At 32.0% G+C, this 20589-nt stretch overlaps 4 protein-coding genes and 1 long non-coding RNA gene across 5 annotated transcripts; 2 read left to right on the forward strand and 3 right to left on the reverse strand.

Annotated features, from left to right (window-relative positions):
• The first annotated feature begins 1414 nt into the window (after positions 1–1414).
• On the forward strand, positions 1415–4916 carry LOC146925464 (transmembrane emp24 domain-containing protein p24beta2-like). Its single transcript, XM_085710387.1, has 5 exons — positions 1415–1548; positions 1635–1850; positions 3127–3313; positions 3449–3556; positions 4586–4916. The coding sequence occupies exons 2-5, from the start codon at positions 1635–1637 to the stop codon at positions 4717–4719; spliced, it is 645 nt and encodes a 214-aa protein (XP_085566513.1). The 5' UTR covers positions 1415–1548; the 3' UTR covers positions 4720–4916.
• Positions 4917–9758: 4842 nt separating this feature from the next.
• LOC146925465 (uncharacterized) lies at positions 9759–9962 on the reverse strand. Its single transcript, XM_085711021.1, has one exon. The coding sequence runs from the start codon at positions 9960–9962 to the stop codon at positions 9759–9761; it is 204 nt and encodes a 67-aa protein (XP_085567147.1).
• A 2480-nt stretch (positions 9963–12442) lies between these two features.
• LOC146925466 (uncharacterized) lies at positions 12443–12985 on the reverse strand. Its single transcript, XM_085710388.1, has one exon. It carries the CDS (start codon positions 12929–12931, stop codon positions 12707–12709), a length of 225 nt encoding a protein of 74 aa, XP_085566514.1. The 5' UTR covers positions 12932–12985; the 3' UTR covers positions 12443–12706.
• A 922-nt stretch (positions 12986–13907) lies between these two features.
• Positions 13908–14334, forward strand: LOC146925467 (uncharacterized). The gene is made up of 2 exons (XR_015010512.1): positions 13908–14030; positions 14073–14334. It is a non-coding gene; the product is annotated as an uncharacterized LOC146925467 (long non-coding RNA).
• LOC146925468 (acetyl-CoA acetyltransferase 2) lies at positions 13992–20241 on the reverse strand. Its single transcript, XM_085710389.1, has 13 exons — positions 20014–20241; positions 19401–19462; positions 18903–19001; positions 18642–18815; positions 18441–18546; positions 18222–18360; positions 17992–18135; positions 17065–17150; positions 16377–16476; positions 16150–16260; positions 16027–16068; positions 14865–14951; positions 13992–14413 (listed from the first exon to the last, which is right to left on the reverse strand). Exons 2-13 carry the CDS (start codon positions 19441–19443, stop codon positions 14324–14326), a joined length of 1221 nt encoding a protein of 406 aa, XP_085566515.1. The 5' UTR covers positions 19444–19462; positions 20014–20241; the 3' UTR covers positions 13992–14323.
• Positions 20242–20589: the final 348 nt, after the last annotated feature.

The following is a 20589-nucleotide window of genomic DNA, read 5'->3' on the forward strand; positions in this document are numbered from 1 at the left end:
ATGCAGCATCAACTATATGACGTATTAACACATGAAACATAGATATTGAGGTGTGACTAAAAAAAAATCCAATTCCAAATGCGTGACTGCGGAAGTGTATAATTTTGTGCCCATTGCCAATGGATTCTTGATCAACCAAATATTTTTCTTTTCGAATTTCTACACATAATAATTTTTTTAAAGATTCCAACATAAAATATTAAAATTAAATAAAATATAATCATTTTCTTTTAGAGGAAATAAAACATAATCGATAAAAGTTACATAAGACTGATAGTTTGCATTAATACACAACTGTAGTTATTTTTTGGTTTCATAGAGAGGGCTAGACCACAAATAGAAACAAAACTAAAATAAATTAAACACGAGGACATTATATTTGGTCACTAAAATAAAATACCTCTCCTCAAAAAACAAAAACAACAAAAAATACCTCCATTTAAAAAAAATTAAGTCGGTCAATAATTTATAAAAAGTAGCAAAAAGTACCAAAGTTATTACCAAAAAAATACAGAAGTTTTTTTTAAGAGAATAAAAAAAATACAGAAGTTATAATTAGAATATATCCATTTATATACATTTTTGGTCAAATTTTCAATTTCAATACAATATTATATTTGTATTATTTAATGATTAATATAACTATTTGTCAAAAAAAATGATTAATATAACTATTTTGTAAATACCATTCTGATTTTTAATGCTATAAATTTATTAATATCATGTCTTTGTTAGATATTTTTTTGACCAAAATGTCTTTGTTAGATATTCAATAGTATAATGTAAAATATTAAAAATGTATGACTATTATGTTTTATTGAATATTCAATGTGATATAATACATTATAATTTATGAATTTAAAAGATTTTAAAATTGATTAAAAATTAATTTTTAAAGTTACAAATTTTAAAAACGTTGTTGTAGGAGTAAATTGTATAAAACTAAGAGTTAATTATCTTTGTTTCTCAAAATTGTCTTTTTAACTTATCAGCTTTTCGTCAACCAACAACTGACTCAAATCATCTCACTTTAGTTTAGTGAACATTTGAAAAAAAAATATAAAATAAAAGGAAATCTTGTAAGTTTATATGATTTACTATATAAAGTAGTACTAGTGTTTAAAAATTATTCAATTTTTTTTAAAAAAAAAGGGTAAAAATTAATTTTTCAACTAATATGTAGTTTTGACTTTTGACAAACCGAATCATCAGATTTAGTTACCCACACATTGCAAACTAAAACCCATCTTATGTTTGTTTTTTCGTTATAGTTTCACTTACACACAATCCAGCAAGTACAACAACAAACGTGTTTGAAACCAATCTCACGTGTCAACTTTTCATTGGTGAAATGACCTGCACAGTCCAATCACACACCGCATATGACTAAACCAAACGACGCCGTTTCCAGTTCAAACAAAAACCACCAAAACCCCAAAAAAAAAACACCATTTCGTTGAAATTAAGAATCACCGTCTCTGTGTTTTTTTTCTTTCATAAGATTCTTGTCCAAAATCTCAGAGAAGTGAATCCAAGAAACAAACAAAGGTTCTATCTTTTTTATTTTCTTGATTTATTTTAATTTTAATTTTGGGGTTTATTAATAATTATTTATTATTAATTTTTGGGTGCAGATGATGATGATGAGACATAGTTGTTGTGTTATGGTGATTGTTTTGATTGGGATGTTTTTGAATTTGAAAGAAACAGAAGGGATAAGATTTGTGATAGATAGAGATGAATGTTTCTCACATGATGTGAAGTATGAAGGTGACACTGTTCATGTTTCTTTTGTTGTTATTAAGGCTGATTCTCCTTGGCATTATGGTGATGAAGGTGTAGATCTTGTGGTATGTTGTTCTTTTCTGATCTGATCTTTAATTTTAATTCTCGATTGCTTTACCTTAATTTCATATGATATGATGATAGTATAGTTTAATTTTTTAGATTAATTTTGATACACTCTGAGCACATCACAACCAATTATGATCAAAGTTGACTGTTATGACTGATAAACGGTGTAAAAGGTTTTACATTGTCAGCACATCACAACCAATCCTATGTGTGTGACTTTAGAAGTGATTATGATAAAAGTCACAATTTTTTTAATAATCTAATTCTTATGATTGATTAACCGATTAACCCTATAAAAACTCTATACATCGATGTTGTATATGAATAAACCCTATATTTATATGATACAAAGCAGAAACCAACAATAATGAATGTTTGCCAGTCCATAACCATGCCACTGTTATTTCTTTCTAGATATTGGGAGCTGTTCTTGTCTAGAACATAGTCCTGGGGTTCAACCCCTGGTAAGAGGGTGGTTTCCTAGGGTTTTAGGGAGTGTGTGTGTGTGTGAGAGAGTGGGATCCGATCATTGCCCTAGAAGCTAAGTCATCCTTTTATAGGGTTCCCAGCTAGGGTTTTCAAAGGCTTTTGGGCTTCCCAATAATTGCCTGACCCATGTCCCATTGGGGTGCAGGTCCCAGCAAATATTGCTCTTAACTGGCAATGATTGGGTGTTCTAAGTAGGGGTACCACGTGGTTTATGGTATAAGTGTGGGTTGCTACTTCCCCCTGTTGGTCGCACTCACATGGAGTTGTGGACACCCTCAGATGGACAATAATTAAGGTCGGCCATCATAGGTTCCCTTGGTTGGGGCTTGGACTTTTCGGGTCAGCCGTAACAGAACCTGGCGTCTGTGCTTTTGGGGTACCGACCCCCGATACTGAACACAACCTCCAGTCATCAGAAAGGAGAAGGCACTTTCAGAAACCGTGGGTAGCGACCTGACTGTACCGAACATGAGCTATGACAACTTTAAATCACATAGCAAAAGTGAATGCAGGTCACACATGGTTAGACTTGGGAGATAACTTGATGGCTTAAAACAATTAAAAAAAATACCCTTATTGCCTTAAAAATTAGAATTATAAATGATACACATTTAGGTATTTTTCTGTGTATTAGGGCTACTTTTTACAACTTTTGACATATATATCTCAAGCATCCATACAAATTCACATATCTATCCACTTGTTCTAGAAATAATAAGTTTTATTTCTGTAATATCTCTGATTATGTTGGAATCTAATTACACAACCATGTGACAATTTCAGGTAAAGGGGCCGGCCGGTGAACAAATTCAAGATTTTCGTGACAAGACTAGTGATAAGTTTGAATTTGTTGCTCACAAACCAGGAGTTCATAAGTTCTGTTTCACCAACAAATCTCCTTATCATGAGACCATCGATTTTGATGTGCATGTTGGTCACTTCTCTTACTTTGAGCAACATGCCAAAGACGGTAATGCCTCTTCTATTAAATCAATTTGTATATAGTGATTTGGTTTTACTTTTGTAGTGTAGTGTACACTGATTTTTGAGTTGCATGGAAGTGTAATGAGAGAATTTTCATTGAAACTTTTGTGATTGAATGCAGAGCATTTCAACCCTTTGCTAGAGCAGATAGCAAAATTGGAAGAAGCTCTTTACAATATTCAGTTTGAACAACATTGGCTAGAAGCTCAAACCGACCGCCAAGCAATAGGTATTATTTGAAGTTTACTTTCTTTTTATCTAAAAATTTGCATTTCTCTATACAAAAATTCTTTCCACAAACCAATTATTATTTGGACAAAACTTACGAACAGTTTAATAGGAACTACTTTTCTCTATAAAACCAATATTATTGTCACAATTTTTTTTGAGTAGGTGTGAAGAAATTGTCTCTTCAAAAAAATAATAAAAATCGTCTCTTTGTCAAAGGAACAACAAAATAAAAACAGTATTTATAGTACTGCATCCAAGTTTTGTTCTTATTTACTCATGCTAAAGATAGTCACTTCTTAGTTTAGTTTATATATGACATCTGGTTTTCAATTATAGATTACCATTTAGTAGAATTTCCTGTCCCAATCTGCAATCATCGTAGCTATATTCAGCTACGACACCAAACGAGTTGATCGGTTAAGAACATATTTTTCTATTTCTTGATAATGTTCACTGCTTACTTGAGAATAAAATAAGTGTAGTGGAGACGAGGATGTTGCGTTGGACGTGTGGTAAAACTAGATGTGATAAGATTTAGAGAGGACATCTAGATTCCTGTAGTAGGGATAGTCGATCAAATGGAGGATAGTCAAATTACTAGAGGCAAAGGAAGAACTAGAAAAACCATCTGAGAAACTATCAGGAAAGATTTGGAAATTTATGAGTTGGACCGAAATATGGTGTATGATAGAACATTATGGCGTTATTTAATCCATGTAGTGGGAAAAGGCTTTGGTTGTTGTTGTTATGTTGTTCACTGCTTACTTAATTTACTTTGTGATTGAAGTTAACTTTATTCCAATGACTCAAATTTTGACTACTTCTGAGCCTCTCATCTCATGATTAAATGCTCACACCATTTAGATATATCGAAACATGCCATATATTTACTTGCATCCTTTCCTAGATGAATGAACTGTGGAAGAATATGAAAACATATCAATTGATAAAAAAATACAAACTTGTTTTCTCTATTACTATTTACTTGCAAATGCGATAAATATCGTGTTTTTTGTACGGAATGCAGTGAATGATGGGATGAGCCGAAGAGCAGTACACAAAGCACTCTTTGAATCAGCAGCACTGATTGGAGCTAGTGCACTGCAAGTTTATCTTCTGCGACGCTTGTTTGAGCGAAAGTTGGGAACCTCTAGAGTTTAGAGTTAGGACATGGTCTGGGAACTGTAACATTATGAATGCCAATGTCATTTTAAACTTTTTTTCATTCTCATCACATGGATATTTATATTGGTTCACTTTACTCACAATATACTTGCGGAAAGATGTTATTTATTGTTAATTACAGTTGATTTCCGATAAGAAAATACAAAATGACTGCCCATGTAGGCCTACGTTTACATCTGCTCCTCCTCTTCTCATCTTACTCATATTTTTGCTGTGAACTTTTCTTCCAATGGGTCAAGAGAAATTGATATGTACTTTGGAATGAGATCGGTATTTAAAAGTTCAATACATACTCTTATTAGTGAAAAATCAGCTGTTGCACAACCCTTTTCTATGCACCTCATTAGTAAAAAAAAAAATTAAAGCTCAATTGATACTGAAAAAAGAAATATAACATATGTAATTTTTAGTTAAAAAATCTCCCAATTAGTTTGAAGAACCATAACAGTTGGTTCTCTTGTTTCCATTCCAAGATGTAAAGCCATCATTAGAGAAGGAATGGGTCTTCTAAGAAAGGGGAAGACTATGCAATAATGTCACATACAATATATAATCGTCCACAAGTCATAGCTCCACGGGAAGAAATGCCGAAATAGTTATGTTAGACGTCGCGACTTGTGTATGTGAGTTTCAATGGTTATTTGTCATTTCGTCTATCTATCACAAAAAACTTCAAATAGCTAGGTAATTTCTATAACCCACTAATGGAAAATGACTATTATACTTAAATTACATTACGTAACATATCGCATCACATATTTATAATTTTGAGACTAATGGCGGGAGTGTAAAATAATTTTGACTAATGGAGTATATATTACAACATGTGAATAGCTAAACTAGTTATCAAATAATATTGACCAAAGTTTTACATTTTAATGCTAAGTTAATGTAAATTGGTAAACTCACTCCAAGTAAAATCAACAATCAACCAATTTATAAGAATTTATTCGAAGACATGAGTTTATCAAAAAGAGAGTTTACATACGAGTTAAATTTGTTTTGTGACCTACGATCATAAGCTCGCAAGAATTGAAAAGTTAACTTGAGAGTTTGACAATCTTAGTTATAAATCATGCATAAACTCTGTTATAAAACAATTATATCAACATGTAATATAACACAAACGTTACCCTTAAACAATGTAGAGAAATATGAGTCGATAAGAATCGAAAAATTGTCATATGAAATTAAGTTTCAATCCAACAAGTATCGAGCCAAAAAATCCCGATGAAAAAAAAAATGGGGATAAATCACCATAAATATAACGTAATATCTGTTTTCCTAATTGTTATTTTCTCCAAATTCAAAGCATTCTCATGACTCAGAATGGACGTTTCTACAACAGCAAAACCATTTCTTCTGCAATAACACAAAATGATGGAGAAATCAAATACATGCAGGGATTATTAATTGAAAGGAAACAAGGAAGTCCATTTCAAGTTACTAATAATCTAATCAATTGTATTTTATCTACCATCAAATAAGGTCTAAGATAGAAAGGAGTAAAAGTAAAAAATTATTACATAAGTTCAAGATAAAAATTAAATACGCACAAAAGTGTGATTTAGCTACACTATACAGCACTTGAATTTAGATGGACAATTTTATTTTTTAGCAAAGATATACACACACACACACACACACATATAAAAGTGATACTATTTCCTTAATTCTTCAAGAAGTTATTGGAATATGCATAGGGCTTAAACTTGCTAGATTAATGCTACAAGGTAAAAGTTTGAATATGAAATATAAACTACCCAACGTGCCATCAAGCTGTAGCAGAATGATTAATCCTTCAAATTCAAATATGCAATTAGAACAAGAACAATACATGCAGTTTGTACGTTAACTTAAATCATCAATGCGTGTAATAGTGATTGAGGTTTAAATCTCCATAATAGTAAAGTGAATTATATTTGTTTGATTGTCTTAAAATAAATAACTATGAGTGAGTTTTTCAATTACATTTTAAAGTGTAAAGTATGTAAGGAGAAGTGGAAAAAAAGAAGAAAAGAAAGAAAGAACTTACAGATAGGGTCTTTCCCAGAAAAGCTTTACGTTTATGAGCATTGGATGATGAATTATTTGGGGATGATTGAATTTTCCCAGCCCTTTTTTCTTCTTTAATTTTGTTGAATATTACAGTGTATGCATTGGCAGATGATGGATCATTATCATCCCACTCCCCAAACTTGGGGACTAATGTGGACTTGGCTATAGATTTGGTCTGTAAAGTGTAGAACACTTTCATATTTAAATTCAAATTCTGAATTAATTAATACTCTTAAAGTTAATTCTATAATGCACGAATGAAATAAAATAGTGTTTCATCATATACATGTTTAATTTTACCATTAAATTAATAGATCTCATTATATCTCAATTTAATGGTGGAAACAAATATTTCACTTGTGCATCATAGAACTAGCTTACATTTGCATCTAAAATAAGTACATGAAAATCAAGGTTTAAAGAAAACATAGTAGACATTAATTTGTATAGAGTGAAACATATATGCAGTTCCCTATTGTATTCAAATTCAAAATTAGTCAATAGTTTTACGGCTAATTTCAATAATGGAACTTATTGATCCAATGATAAAAATAAATTTGAGCATGAAACAACAAATAACAAACTTTCTTTTAGGGGGGAAATATAGTACATTTGTTCTATCTCTCTTTTAACCACTTTTAGTCATTCATTTTTCATTTTCTCTCATTTAAAATACACCAAAAGCACCAGTTGCACAAAAAGTCAACGATACTCAAGTGAAATCCATAAATTTGTATAGAGTGAAACATAGCTACTTTTATTCAACATAGCTTCTTTAATTGGGGTTCTCTCATGGAGTATTTAATATAATTACATGCACACCTAATCTAATATTAGATTCAGATATCCAAGAAATACATAATATGAAAATCAATGTTTAATAAAAAAAAAAGGGTGGATATCTATATTTTTTTAACAAGCATAACTAAACATATATTATTTGTACATAAAATGAAACATATATTGATTTGGCCTTGAGATATACCCCATGAGAACCCCAATTACTTTTTTGTTTTAAAAAATGAAATTTTCTTGTGTGATTAATTCAATTTGAGCATAATCCCATAAACTCTTTCCTTTCGGTGCCTAAAACCTTAACCTAACCCAGGATGTGCCGTACGTATAAGTTTGTGGGTAACTGAATCTTACCTAAACGTAAGATGTAAAACGTAAAAACCTTGCATTGTTGAGTATGGCTCAGCGGTACGGTTTAGGGTTATTGTTGTATATTAGGCCGTAACACTATATATACGGCTTCTAACATTGTAAACCCTAATTCATCACATAAATAAACAAGAACTATAGCTACTTTCTTTGTTGTTGTTCTAACACCCCAGAAGAAAAAGGTCAAAGCTCGATCAAAACTTATCAATCACCTAACTGATATAAAATAAAATATCTATACAAATTTATCAATCACTAACAAATAACCAAGTGAGTTAATGAGGCATGGATTAGAGAAAAAGAGGTAAAATGATAGTAGAATTGCAAAACATACCCACATGAGTTTATTGGAGAAAGATAGTTGGATTTGTGTTGGTAGTAATTTTGTCGTCTTTGACGGTTTGACCTAAAACGTTCAAAGATTCTTCTCTGTCTTTATAGGGAAAGAGAAAGATTTGCGTTGGAGTAGTAATTTTATCGTCTTTGACGGTTTGACCTAAAATGTCCAAAGATTCTTCTATGTTTTTGTAGGAGAAAGATAAGAGTTAAAAGAAAAAGAGTTGGGCCGATTTATTTGGCCCGTATTAAAATAAAATTTGTTTTAATATAAATTAATATTAGAAAAACATTTAAACTAAAAAATTATGCCTGTTTTTCTTTTTTTATTTATATTTTTCGGACTGTTTCACCTGACTATAGGAGGAAGAAAAGATGTTGTAAGAGAGAAAAACCTCATAGGATTTTTGGGGGTGATTCTCTTGTTTCTTTTTGTGTTTTCGCATAATTTTGTATGTATTGTGTTTTTTTAGAGTTTATTGATATGATTGAATTTTATTAGCTAGAAGGTTAGAATTCTCTCACTAAAGAAAGAAGATGCTAACCCAATTTTTTGACGGATATTGATTCATAATGGGGGGAGATATGGCCCCGGATTAAAATAAAAGTGATTTTGACATAAAATAATTTAGAGATTATTTTTTAAAGATTTTATAAAAAATCAGAATCTATTTTGCGTTTGTTTACCGTAATAAAAATAACTTTTTTTAAAAAATAATTTAGTTTGTTTGGATCCAGCTATATAAAAGCAATTTTTTTGTTACAAAATTAGTTCAATCTTTAGATCCATATTTTCTCTCTCCTCTAAAAAAATCTATTTTTTTAGAAGCTGCTCTCAACAGCTTCTCATTTGAAGCTGTTTTTAGATTTTTTTTAGATTTTGATTTTTAAAAAAATATGTAACAAACGGATGCAATATTCTTAAAAGTGATTATTTTCTTAAAAAAAGTGATTTTTTCCTAAAAAAAGCTATAACAAACGGGCTCTATATTGTGTCCTTCGTTTATTGAAGCACATGAAGGTAAATAAAAGATTTGGGATTATGATAACTTCAAAAAAATTGGACCATATATGGTTTAAATTTTGGCTCCTTAAAATAGTTTAGCTGGCCTTCAAGGTTGACTTTATAACATTTTTGAATGTTCTAACTGCACATTTTTTGCGTTGATAGATTGGCATGTATTATAAGATGATGGCTATGGTTTTAGTAAATATGGTGAAGTAGGTTATTTGGTGATTTTAGAAAGTCAATCGTTTGTAAAAGGGAGGTAAATTTTGGACGATATCTTAATTGCAAATGAGGTGGTTGATGAAGCAATGAAACATAAGAAATATTTGATTATGTTTAATATTCCTTTTGATCATTTGATTGGTTTCTATTTAGATGATTTTGAAACCGCGGACTCACCGTCTTTTTCAAAGGAGATCAATATTGATGTGAGTCCAATTAAGATTCATTAAGATGGTTTGGAATATTGGGTTGGAGGAGATGATAAAGGGAAGGTACTACTTGCAATTGAATCGACTCGTGGTGGAATTGGCATACCATAAACTTGAAGGTTTGTGTATGCATTACGTCTTCCTCTAGCTCTTCCAAAGAAGTAGAAACCAAAATAAAAAACTATGCAGAAGAACACAAAAGGAAGAGATATCATAATCATGTTCTTCTTTTCCTAATGTTACTTGTGTGATTTATACAATTGGACTTTTTGTGTGAATCTTCCTTTTTGAGAGAATTACATTGTTTGTATTTCATTTGCTACTACTGTTCCATCGACTTCATCTTGCATACATATAAGAACACTTGCATATTATTTTATTCCTACATCAACATTAGATACTTTGTGTTGCTAAACAATTGTAATGTCCCCCCTGAAATGGGTCAACCTTAGAATTTTGATCTGATGAAGCACTTTAAGTATCTAAGATTTTAGCGTTAGGAACAGCATCTTCATTATCATCGATCTTTTGCTGACAAGAATATGAGAATTAGCCTCAAAGGGCACATTTTTTGGTTTTTCTTAATCAATCTCTTCTTTGGAGTAATGTTCTTTGAGTGTTGTTACAGTATTTTGTGCATGATTATTGACTAGTAGAGGAGTAGATAAATGCCAAGAGAAAAGGCCACGTGTAGTTGTTGACTTTGCTTCCAATGAAATTTTCGTAAAAAAAAAATTTATATAATTCTTTCAAAAGTAATATTTACATAATAAACACATATTCAATCTTGTGTTTTGTACACAAATGATAAAAATAGAGAAAATTACACACACTTTCCCTCAAGTTTATTAAAATGATATTGACATCGTCTTTAGTTTTAAAATTTACAATGTCACCCTTAAGTTATTATCAAATAGGCAAACACTTCACTAAAAATGGTGGATTTAGTTGATGATATTAGTGGATTGACCATGAATAGGGATTCAATGACTTGTTTAAAAAAATGGTGGATTCATGGAAGTTTGTTTTTGTTGGAAAATTCGTTAAAAATAAAGTTAACTGAAAGTTAACGATGTTAATAGAAATGGGAGGTATTTGTATATTTGATGAGAATTTAAGAGAGATTAGTGTAATTTTTAAAACTAAAGAGGAGATTAATGCCATTTTGATAGACCTCAGGAGAGGTGACTATAATTTTCCTTAAAAAATATTACTTTTTTCTTTCTTAAGTGTCGTTTGAAAACTTCTATATTTGAATCCTTATGTTGTATATCTTTGTTACGAATTTTGGCTTGAAATGCTGTATATCTTTCACTCATTGCATATATTTGAATCCTTATGCTTTGTGGTCACAAATCACAATGCACTATTTCATTCTCTTTGTCCTGATTAATTTTTTCCTCTCTTTTGGTGGTAAAAGTATATTGAAGTTGAAATGAAAAGATTTCCTTTTGGTCACCATTTTTTTAAAATCTTTTTTATTTCCTTTGTTACTTTACGGGAGGAGATGGAGTTTTTGGTGTAATTACCTGTTATGTTAAAATAATAGATAGATGGGAGAATTTTGTTGTTGAATTGAACAAAATAACTTCAATGAAGAAGTATTAGTAACGTTTTGGCAAATTATATTCCTTGTATTGCAATTGCCAGCAGTAATGTCAATCTATTTGGAAATGATTGGTATTGCATATCTACTAGGTTGTTCGTGGTGCTATTAAATTACTTTTTAGGATTAACTTTATTTTAAGCCTCTTGATTTTAAGAAAAAATGACACTGATAATTTAGAGTTCAGATGGAAAATTATTTCACTATATAATCGAACTTGAATTTTCCGTTTATTGTATTTTTTAATAAACATGCTTAGCTTATTTAAGTTCTTAACAATGTAGTAGTGAATCTTCATTTTCTTCGGTAGGCTTTCTTAAGTGTGTTCCCAAGCATAATTTTTAGTGAAATGATATTTAAACAACTATTTTATCACAATTTTTGTGATAACTTTATCTCTCACACTCACGTCATGTTCTTGTTTTTTTTTCTTTCTATGGTTTTGGTTTATGTCAAAACATACATTTCTTTGTATTTTTTTGTTGTCCCAGAAGTCATCTTATAAAAGGTTGTTCAAATAACATTCATCTTATTTTTATGAACATTTAGCAAAAAAGAGGGTGTTGTCTATATTATTCAATGGCACCTCGACGTTATTACTATTGAAGTGAATAAAGAGAAATTCTTTTTTGTTTGGATGAATATTTTTGTTATTTTAATAAAAGGTATATAGATGAAAGGTGTTGGGGGTGGGAGTAACATCTCTCTTCAAAAACAGTATCTTCGGAGACAATGGGCCTTAATAGTATTGCTTCTTTATGTAAACCCATTTTCGACAAAAAGAATGGAGTTTCTTTTCCCACCCATATGTATTTTTGGATTGATAAATTCGGGAAAAAGTAAATATTTTTTGTCCTTCTGAGGTATATACTAACGTTGCCATTAATTGAGTTAGTTAGTGCATTTGTAAGGATAATTTTGTTTGTGAACCTTTTTGAAAAGAATAAAGTAAGTTTGAAGTTGTTATGAATATATGCATATTTGTGTGGATGTCAATTTTAAGTCAAGAAATAGATAACTTTCATTTTAAGTCCCTCCGTGACCAAGACGCAAAATTCCTAAGGCAAAACTGGTTGGAATTGTATCTCATGTGAATTCAAAGGTTGAAAGGTAGTAATCATGTTTGATTAAACTTCAACTTCACCAATAGTGATAGTATACTCTACAAATGAATATAAAGAAATTAATGAATCTTAATTGGACTCTTAATACAACAGCCAATTTACATCAAACATTCAAACCCAAGAAAAAAAGAAAAGGAAAGAGACATAAATTAAGACTCACACACAATGATTAGTATACATACATATAGAAGAATGAAAAATATGGATATTATATTCATGTACTTATGATTTGAACTCAAACGTTGGAAGCAAGGTTTGGTTTGGAAAATTGGGGTGGAGGAGATGATGAAGGGAAGGTAGTATTTGCAGTAGCACCTGGTGGTGGAATTGGCATACCATAAACTTGAGGGTTTGTGTAAACATCACGTCTTCCTCTAGCTCTTCCAAAGAAGTAACAACCAAAACCAAGAATTAAGCAGAAGAAGATTAAAGGAAGAGATATCACCACTACCATTCCCATCTTAATTTTCTCTCTGAGTTTTCTTATTATGTATGTATATATGATATGATTGTTGTCTTGGAATAGAGGGAGAGTATTTATATAGTGGAAGCAAAGTATCTATTGAGCCTAACGTTCAAGTTTATAACGGTCACTTTTTGTGTCCCCCACCACAATACTTGTCCTTAAAATGTTCCTCTGCCTTTAACGTGACTTTTGTTTTGTTTGGTCAGAAATCTATTCATTATACTTGTTTTTTTGTTTTTTTTGCAGAGTAAGCTGGCAGGCTTAAATTTCCAATAAAAAGTAATAAAATAAGATTAGATCTTATGTTTCACTTATTTTTCTGGGTACAGAACAAAAAATCACAACTAAGCACTTTTCTATATAAATATTTGCAACCACTTTCAAAGATTAAAAAAAAAGAGAAATGATATTCTAACAACCATTTTGTGACAACCTATATGACAACTTTATCTCTCATACTCACATTATCTTTTTACTTTCTCTCTCTATTGCTTTGGTTTCCGTGTCACTATCTACTTTTCCTTTGAAAATTGGTGGTTGTCACAAAAGTTGTTGATTTTTGGTTGTTAGAATATCATTGCTCTAAAAAAAATTAGCATATTATCTAATTTTTTATCATCAATATTCAATTTGGATTGGTTTTATGCTAACTACCAATTAGTGTTATGATAAGTATAGTAGTCACTTTAGCCAAAAAAAATTGTTTCAAAATGAATGCCACTTTACATTTTCAATAAAACTTCAATTTTTTTCTCCCAACTTTACCCTCAATAAATACTCCAACTTTTCTCTCACACAATTTTCAATGCAACTTTAAGTTTGTCTTTTTCTAGGACAGTTTTGTAAAAGTGCTGTCTAATGATTATTTAATTCAATTCCTTAATTTGTGTGCATTGGCTAAAACGACACTCATTTTGAAAAAGAGGGATTAGTATTTTAATGAATGCATATAAACCAGAGTCATTATAAGTGTTAGCAATATTAATCACTGCTTGCTTGTTTTTCATTATTTATTGGGTCATTTCAGTTTTGAACACTATTCTAACAAATTGAATTCAGAATAAGAAGCTTGAATTATTCATTACACAGCAAGGTACACCAGAAACTTATTGCGAAGAATTCATTACACAGCAAGGTACACCAGAAACTTATTGCGAAGAGAATGAAAATCTAAATAATGTCTACTTTGCTCCTAAGAAATGTTCTCATTAACAAGATCTGAAATTTAATCTGATAACTAAATATCCAAATTTTACCACTCTTTCCTTTTTGTCCTCGTAAACAACTAGAAACCTGCACGCACGCTTCCTGAAGAGCGAGGCATCAATGTTTGAACGTTGCACATATGCTGGCTCTTAAACAACAACTACTGAATATGAATTACTTTCACAGGAGCTCCACAACAAGGGCAGATGCACCACCTCCTCCGTTGCAAACACCACCTACACCGTACTTTCCATTTTTCTGCTTCAGTACCTGTATGTAATAATGTTTAGACTAATTGAATCAAAAGGAACATTCAATATTGTAGACAGTATCATACAAGAACGATTGCAATTGAAAGTTACTTAATTATCACATGATGACCAGTTAAAAATCCATATGAACTTATGTATATCATGTAAGATCTAATCATCAAAATTTGCTCTTCTCGCTTTTACAACAAACTACTTTCGCTTGATTATCAAGAAAATCATCAGTTTTTAAAATAAAATGAAAGCAATTAACAAAATAACTAGATTATTGTTATTGAAAATTATTGAACACTTTGAATAACTGAGCATAACAAGTTTATACCATTAAACAGAATTTAAGAGCTAATCAGAAGCACCGACATTTCTTCTTCAAACACAATATATTTAGATTGACAATCTATTGATGTGATAGTATATATTGCAAAGTAATCAAAGTTATAAATCGAACATACCCCCAAAAGTGTTACCAGGATACGAGCACCACTGCAACCAAGAGGATGGCCCAATGATACAGCTCCACCATGTACATTTACTTTTGCCTGCAAAATAATAGTTATTTGAGGAAAGTGAGTAAACTTTTTGCTGAAAAATAATAGTTATTCATTAGTAAAAGGAATAAACAGAAGAACATAAGTATATGCCTGATGAAAAATAATAGCTTTTGTTTGGATCAATATATTGGTCAATGGCTTGCCCCAAACTTAGGTTTGGAGAAACAAAATAATTCATGATGAGGAGTGGTCAATGGCAATGCCTCGTAACTCGTGGTTCCTAATTTCTCATCAGATGCAAGAGTATAATTCTGTTTGTAATAAAGTGGGTACAGCTCCTAACATGCAAAATACAAATATTATGTAGTTAAACTTAACAAGGAAGGAGCATCTTAAAACCTTTGTATGGCAGGATCGGTGGACTTATCCGAGGTGTCGATGGAGAATGGATATGTAGTTTCTCAAAATTTATTGGAGCTTGTAGTGCTTGCATAGTGGAGCTTTGGGGAGTTTTGGAATGTTAAAAATTGGCTCATGATCGTGGTTTTAGATGTATTGAACTTCACGTCGATTCACGTGTGGTGGTTAACTCTTTGAAAAACAATATGAAGGGAGTGTTGGAGGATGGAGACTTTTGCAATATATTGCTAGATTGCTTGAGATGGATTGGGAGGTTAGAGATTGTCACTCATAATGGAAGGCAAACAAGTCTGCTGATGCCTTGGCAAATATGGGATGCGATGGAGGATGGCGGAGGTTCCTTAATTATTTATGGCATGTTAGACATTTGTTGTTAGCTGATATTATAGGAGCGACTACTCCTAGGTTAAGTTGTAACTGTGTTTCATTCTTTGGGATTAGACCCTCTTGTTATCCAAAAAAGAGGAGGAGGGAGGGGGGGGGGGGGGGGGGGGGGGGGGGGGGGGATAGAAGTTTCGAGCCATTAAGGACCGCAATGAAGGTAAATGTGGACTACAGATAAATTTCACACGTTCCACAGCACAGAAAGGGGTAGGGGTGCCTACAACAGCATGCAATCTTCAAGACACTCAATCGGAAATAGTTTACTACACATACAACACCAGATTGCAACTTTCACATGATGACAAGGGATAAAACTCACCGAATCTAGTCCAAGAAGTTTCTGATTTGCAAGAGCCACGACCTACAGACAGAAATCAATTAAAACTCATGGTTTCATAAATTGTCAGACTACTACATTTAAAAGTTTGCCATTAATTCCTACCGCAAAGGCTTCATTAATTTCATAAAAATCAATTTTTGAAGTCTCCAGCGCTGCATTGGCAATAGCTTTGGGGATGGCAATGGCTGGAGCTGTTGTAAATAACTCTGGGTCCTGTACAGATCACATCAAATGAGCATAAAGTTATACTTCCAACATATAAAACACTACAAATAAGTGAATATCAATATGAGCTGAAGGTGTAGTTGATATTCAAATGTTTTATGTACCTGAGCAGCATCAGCATATCCAGTGATTTTTGCAATGACCTGAAGCCCAAGCTTCAATGCCTTCTCTCCACTCACCAAAACTAATGCAGCAGCACCATCACTATCAACAATAACATTTTCATTTTCATTAAAAACCAAGGCTCATGTCAAAATTAAACTTACAAGAAATATATGTCAGTTAATTGCATGTAAGAACATAAACTAATGGAAACTCAAGATTTAGCGCAATGAGTAAAACATATATTTGATAAGTCATGAATATAACTCTCTAACTGACTTAATGATATAGGCAAAAAATTGTCTACATGACGGCATTTTCTACTACCCGTGCTTCTTGAAAGTGTTAGCAGCAGCTTTACATACAGTGTTGCATTCAATTGCACTATGTTTTCCAATAGGTTTATCAAAATATAACATCAAACTGTGTGAATGACCATTCACTAAAATTGATAAACTACTCCATCCATGTAGTTATTACGCAATTTCTGGTTTGCTTCTTTTCCCCACTAAATCACTCAACTCTCAATAAAAAAAATTAACATTGAACTACTACTCCAGTGAATAATGTTCAAGACCATGTATTTTATTACCAAAAAATTGACAAAAATATCCAAATACAAACAGAGAAGCAGAGAAAGACACATAGGAAAAGAATGAGGCTGTTGAGAAAATTTGACAAGATATCAACCTTATGCTGGAAGCATTGCCGGCAGTAACAGAGCCTCCAGTCTCCTTGAAGCTTGGTCGAAGTTTGCGTAACTTGGCAGCATCAAACTGGGATATCGAAAGGAAAAAAGATATCAATATATTGGTTTAGATTCAAATGCAAGTATAAACAAAATCAATGATTATATGAAGTTACAAAACTAGCAAATGGAAGTACCATAGATGTATAAAAAAGTGATGCAGAAACGGAAAAAATAACAAACTCCAATCCTAGTCCTGATTAATCCCTTACATTAGCTGACATTGAAGTATTTAGATAAGATGCCCATGTAATACCAATATTCTCAGCAATCTCATGCTGAGAAAAGCCCAAAATTATTGATAAATTATAACTAGTACTGCACTAAAATAATGGACCAATAATAAGCAGGTAAGTTTAAGATTTACATGTGGTCATTTTCTACAATCTAGATAGTGTTTTGACTTTTTATTGTTCAGAGTCTATCTGATTCTGATATTGCTGATGTAAGAGAATTTATTGGTCTTCTTCTCAGCTTAGCACAGAGCAATTAGGTGTTATTATGTGGAGGTACTAAAAAAACTAGTAGTAATCAAATTTTGATGGCCCTTATTTTGAGGACATTATATTAAGGATTTTGTTGCACTTACGCAGGATCTTCCTGATAGTGTTAAAGAATTTTTGTTAAACTCGCATAAATTTAAACATATTTTTATTTGAATTGTAATGTTGTAGTAGTTAATTTTATTATGAAAACAATGTCAAGATTATATTTAATTTTTAGTTGAAAACATTATTTTAATAAATTTTAAATATTTGGGAAACTAAGATTACTCAATACAGAGAGAGTCTATGTATATGTATCTTGCAGGTCCATCATATGCACACAAGAATGAGTATTGCCATGTTTCAAGTTATTTGGGCGATTACCTTTCCTAGGCCCTCGTCCTTGTCAACAATTGTTGATGGTCTTCCCCTTCCACCAGAGACTTCAACCGGAGTGATTTCCCACCCAAAGTAACCACTTTCTTGGGCAGAAATTCCACGTTCAAAACTCTGAACTGCATAATTATCCTGTACAAAAAAACACAGACATCAACAAAAATCTAATATAATGATCGTGCCGAAACCAATTTGAACAGAAATCAATCCCAAAATACCTGGTCTTCTCTTGTTATCGAATGGTTATCTGCACAGAGTTCAGCACACACTCCCATACCTACATCCTTATAGACATCCCACAAACCATCTTTCAACATCCCATCAACTAGTGAATCGTGTCCAAGGCGGGATCCTTTCCTGAAATTTTAGCATTGAATCAGTTTATGTGAACAAAATAACAAATCTTAAGAAAACTATCAAATACACTCAATATTGACCTTGCTTCTGCCAGGTACTTAGGTACACTAGACATGTTTTCCATACCACCGGCCACAACAACGTCATTTATGCCCAATTGAATACTTTGCGCAGCAAGCATTGTAGCTGCAGTTAAGAAGAAAACATTTATTAAACTTGTTCATTCATCGGAAGAAAAAAAAGATATAAAATGAATTCTTTGTTTATAATATATTTCATACCTTTCATTCCTGACGCACAAACTTTGTTAACAGTTGTGCAGACTACTGATTTCGATAGTCCTGCTCCAAGAGCAGCTTGTCTAGCAGGAGCTTGCCCCAAATTAGCACTAAGGACGTTCCCAAAGAATACTTCTTCCACAATTGCTGGATCAACATTGGCCCTTTTAAGAGCAGCTACATATCAACAAAACAGACATAAGCATATCTTCTATAAGTCTCTAATACAATGAAATATGAACTGACACAGATTAACATAATTACCTTCAATAGCTATCGAGCCTAGCTTGGTGGCAGGTACAGATGAAAGAGTACCAAGAAACCCACCCATTGGTGTACGTGCAACACCAACGATGCAAACATCTGTGCAAAACAAACTGAGAAGATCAACTAAAATGAAAGGCCTACCATGAGAAGAGTTTAATTTTGACACGCGGTCAGTGTAAAAAGTTTAACGTTGTCAACAATCGCAATCATTCATAGGTATGACTTTAAAAGTAGTTATGAACTTATGATTAAAGTCAAACAGTTTTTATGATCTGACGATTATGATTGATTGACAGCATAAAAGAAACCTTTACAACAGCATGTTTATTCATACATAAATTCTTTAAATTTAAAGATATGAAAATCAATGTTTCAATTTTTTTTCTTCTTTAATGATTTTGCCTAATGGATGAAATGAACAGATACACAGAATAACCAAAAATTTAAATGAATCAGATAAATGCTAGGCAAGCACAACAAAAGTTTGGTAATGACCTCTAGGCTGTATAGAGGAGTCTGAAGATGCTGCCGGAGCCATTGATGGATGGAAAATGAATCTGTCATTAAAAACATAGTAAATGGATGAATATAATAAACTTAACTAAAACAAGTCAACACATAAATAATCATGAATAAACTTCATATACGATTGATTCTATGAAACATCAATAGTTATGATCGCACTCAAATACATGAGGATACATTTCTCGAATAAAATGGTATAAACAAACGCGAGGAAGTACTTAATTTCTTAGTGTGGTGTTTGAAAAAGAGAAAAATCACGTTGTCAAGGCATGATACCAAACACGCTGCTAGAAGTGTTGATTCAACGCGAGTTGAACATCATTGAAACGCGGTACCAAACACGCTACTAGAAGTGTAATAATAATGATCCTTTTCCTTTTGATCATAACATATACAACTAACTAACTAACTAATTATTCAGAATTAAAATTGCATGCTAGAGTAGTGACGATAAAAACGAGGAAATAATAAATAAATAAAAAATTAAGAAAATAGTTAGTTAATGCATGATCATCATCAAATACAATTATGAGATAAAAGATAAAGATAGATCTGAAAGTTAAGAGGAGAAGGAATGGATTACCTTAAGATTAAGGGTGGTTGTTGTTGTAAGAGTTAAAGAAGAAGGAAAGAGGAAATGAATGAGGAGGGAAGTGTAAAGAGTGAAGAGTGATGAAAAATGTGTTGTGATTTGAGTGTTTAAATAGTGGCGTGCGTGTAGGACGATCCACCCACGAGTTACACGCTCAAAACACAATAACTCACTCACTTCACTATTCTCACAAACAATCCCATGCCAACCACTTCTCTTGTTTTCTAATTTTCTTTCTCAGAAAGAACAACTACTACTGATAGGGATCAAGATTAGATGCTTTTAGCGCAGGAAAGCCACCATGCCTTTACCCCTATTTCGACCGTTTGATTAATCTTACGTTACAGATCATGACACGTGGCCGAGTGATTTTACACGTGCGTGCAGCTTGTGTGAAATTGAAACAGCAACACAACACCTTTTTTCAATTTAGATCTGATTTGATTTTTTAATTAAATATAATAAAATATATACCTGAGGTGGAGAAAGAAAGGAATGAATAATTAGGGATTGAATTGAATTGGGGGTGGATGCCTCAACGGTGCCCAGGGAGTACAATCAGCACAT

The sequence above is a fragment of the Medicago sativa genome, chromosome 5 (genome assembly GCF_051527215.1).
Source record: "Medicago sativa cultivar Bolivia chromosome 5, Bolivia_mono, whole genome shotgun sequence".
Lineage (NCBI taxonomy): Eukaryota > Viridiplantae > Streptophyta > Magnoliopsida > Fabales > Fabaceae > Medicago > Medicago sativa.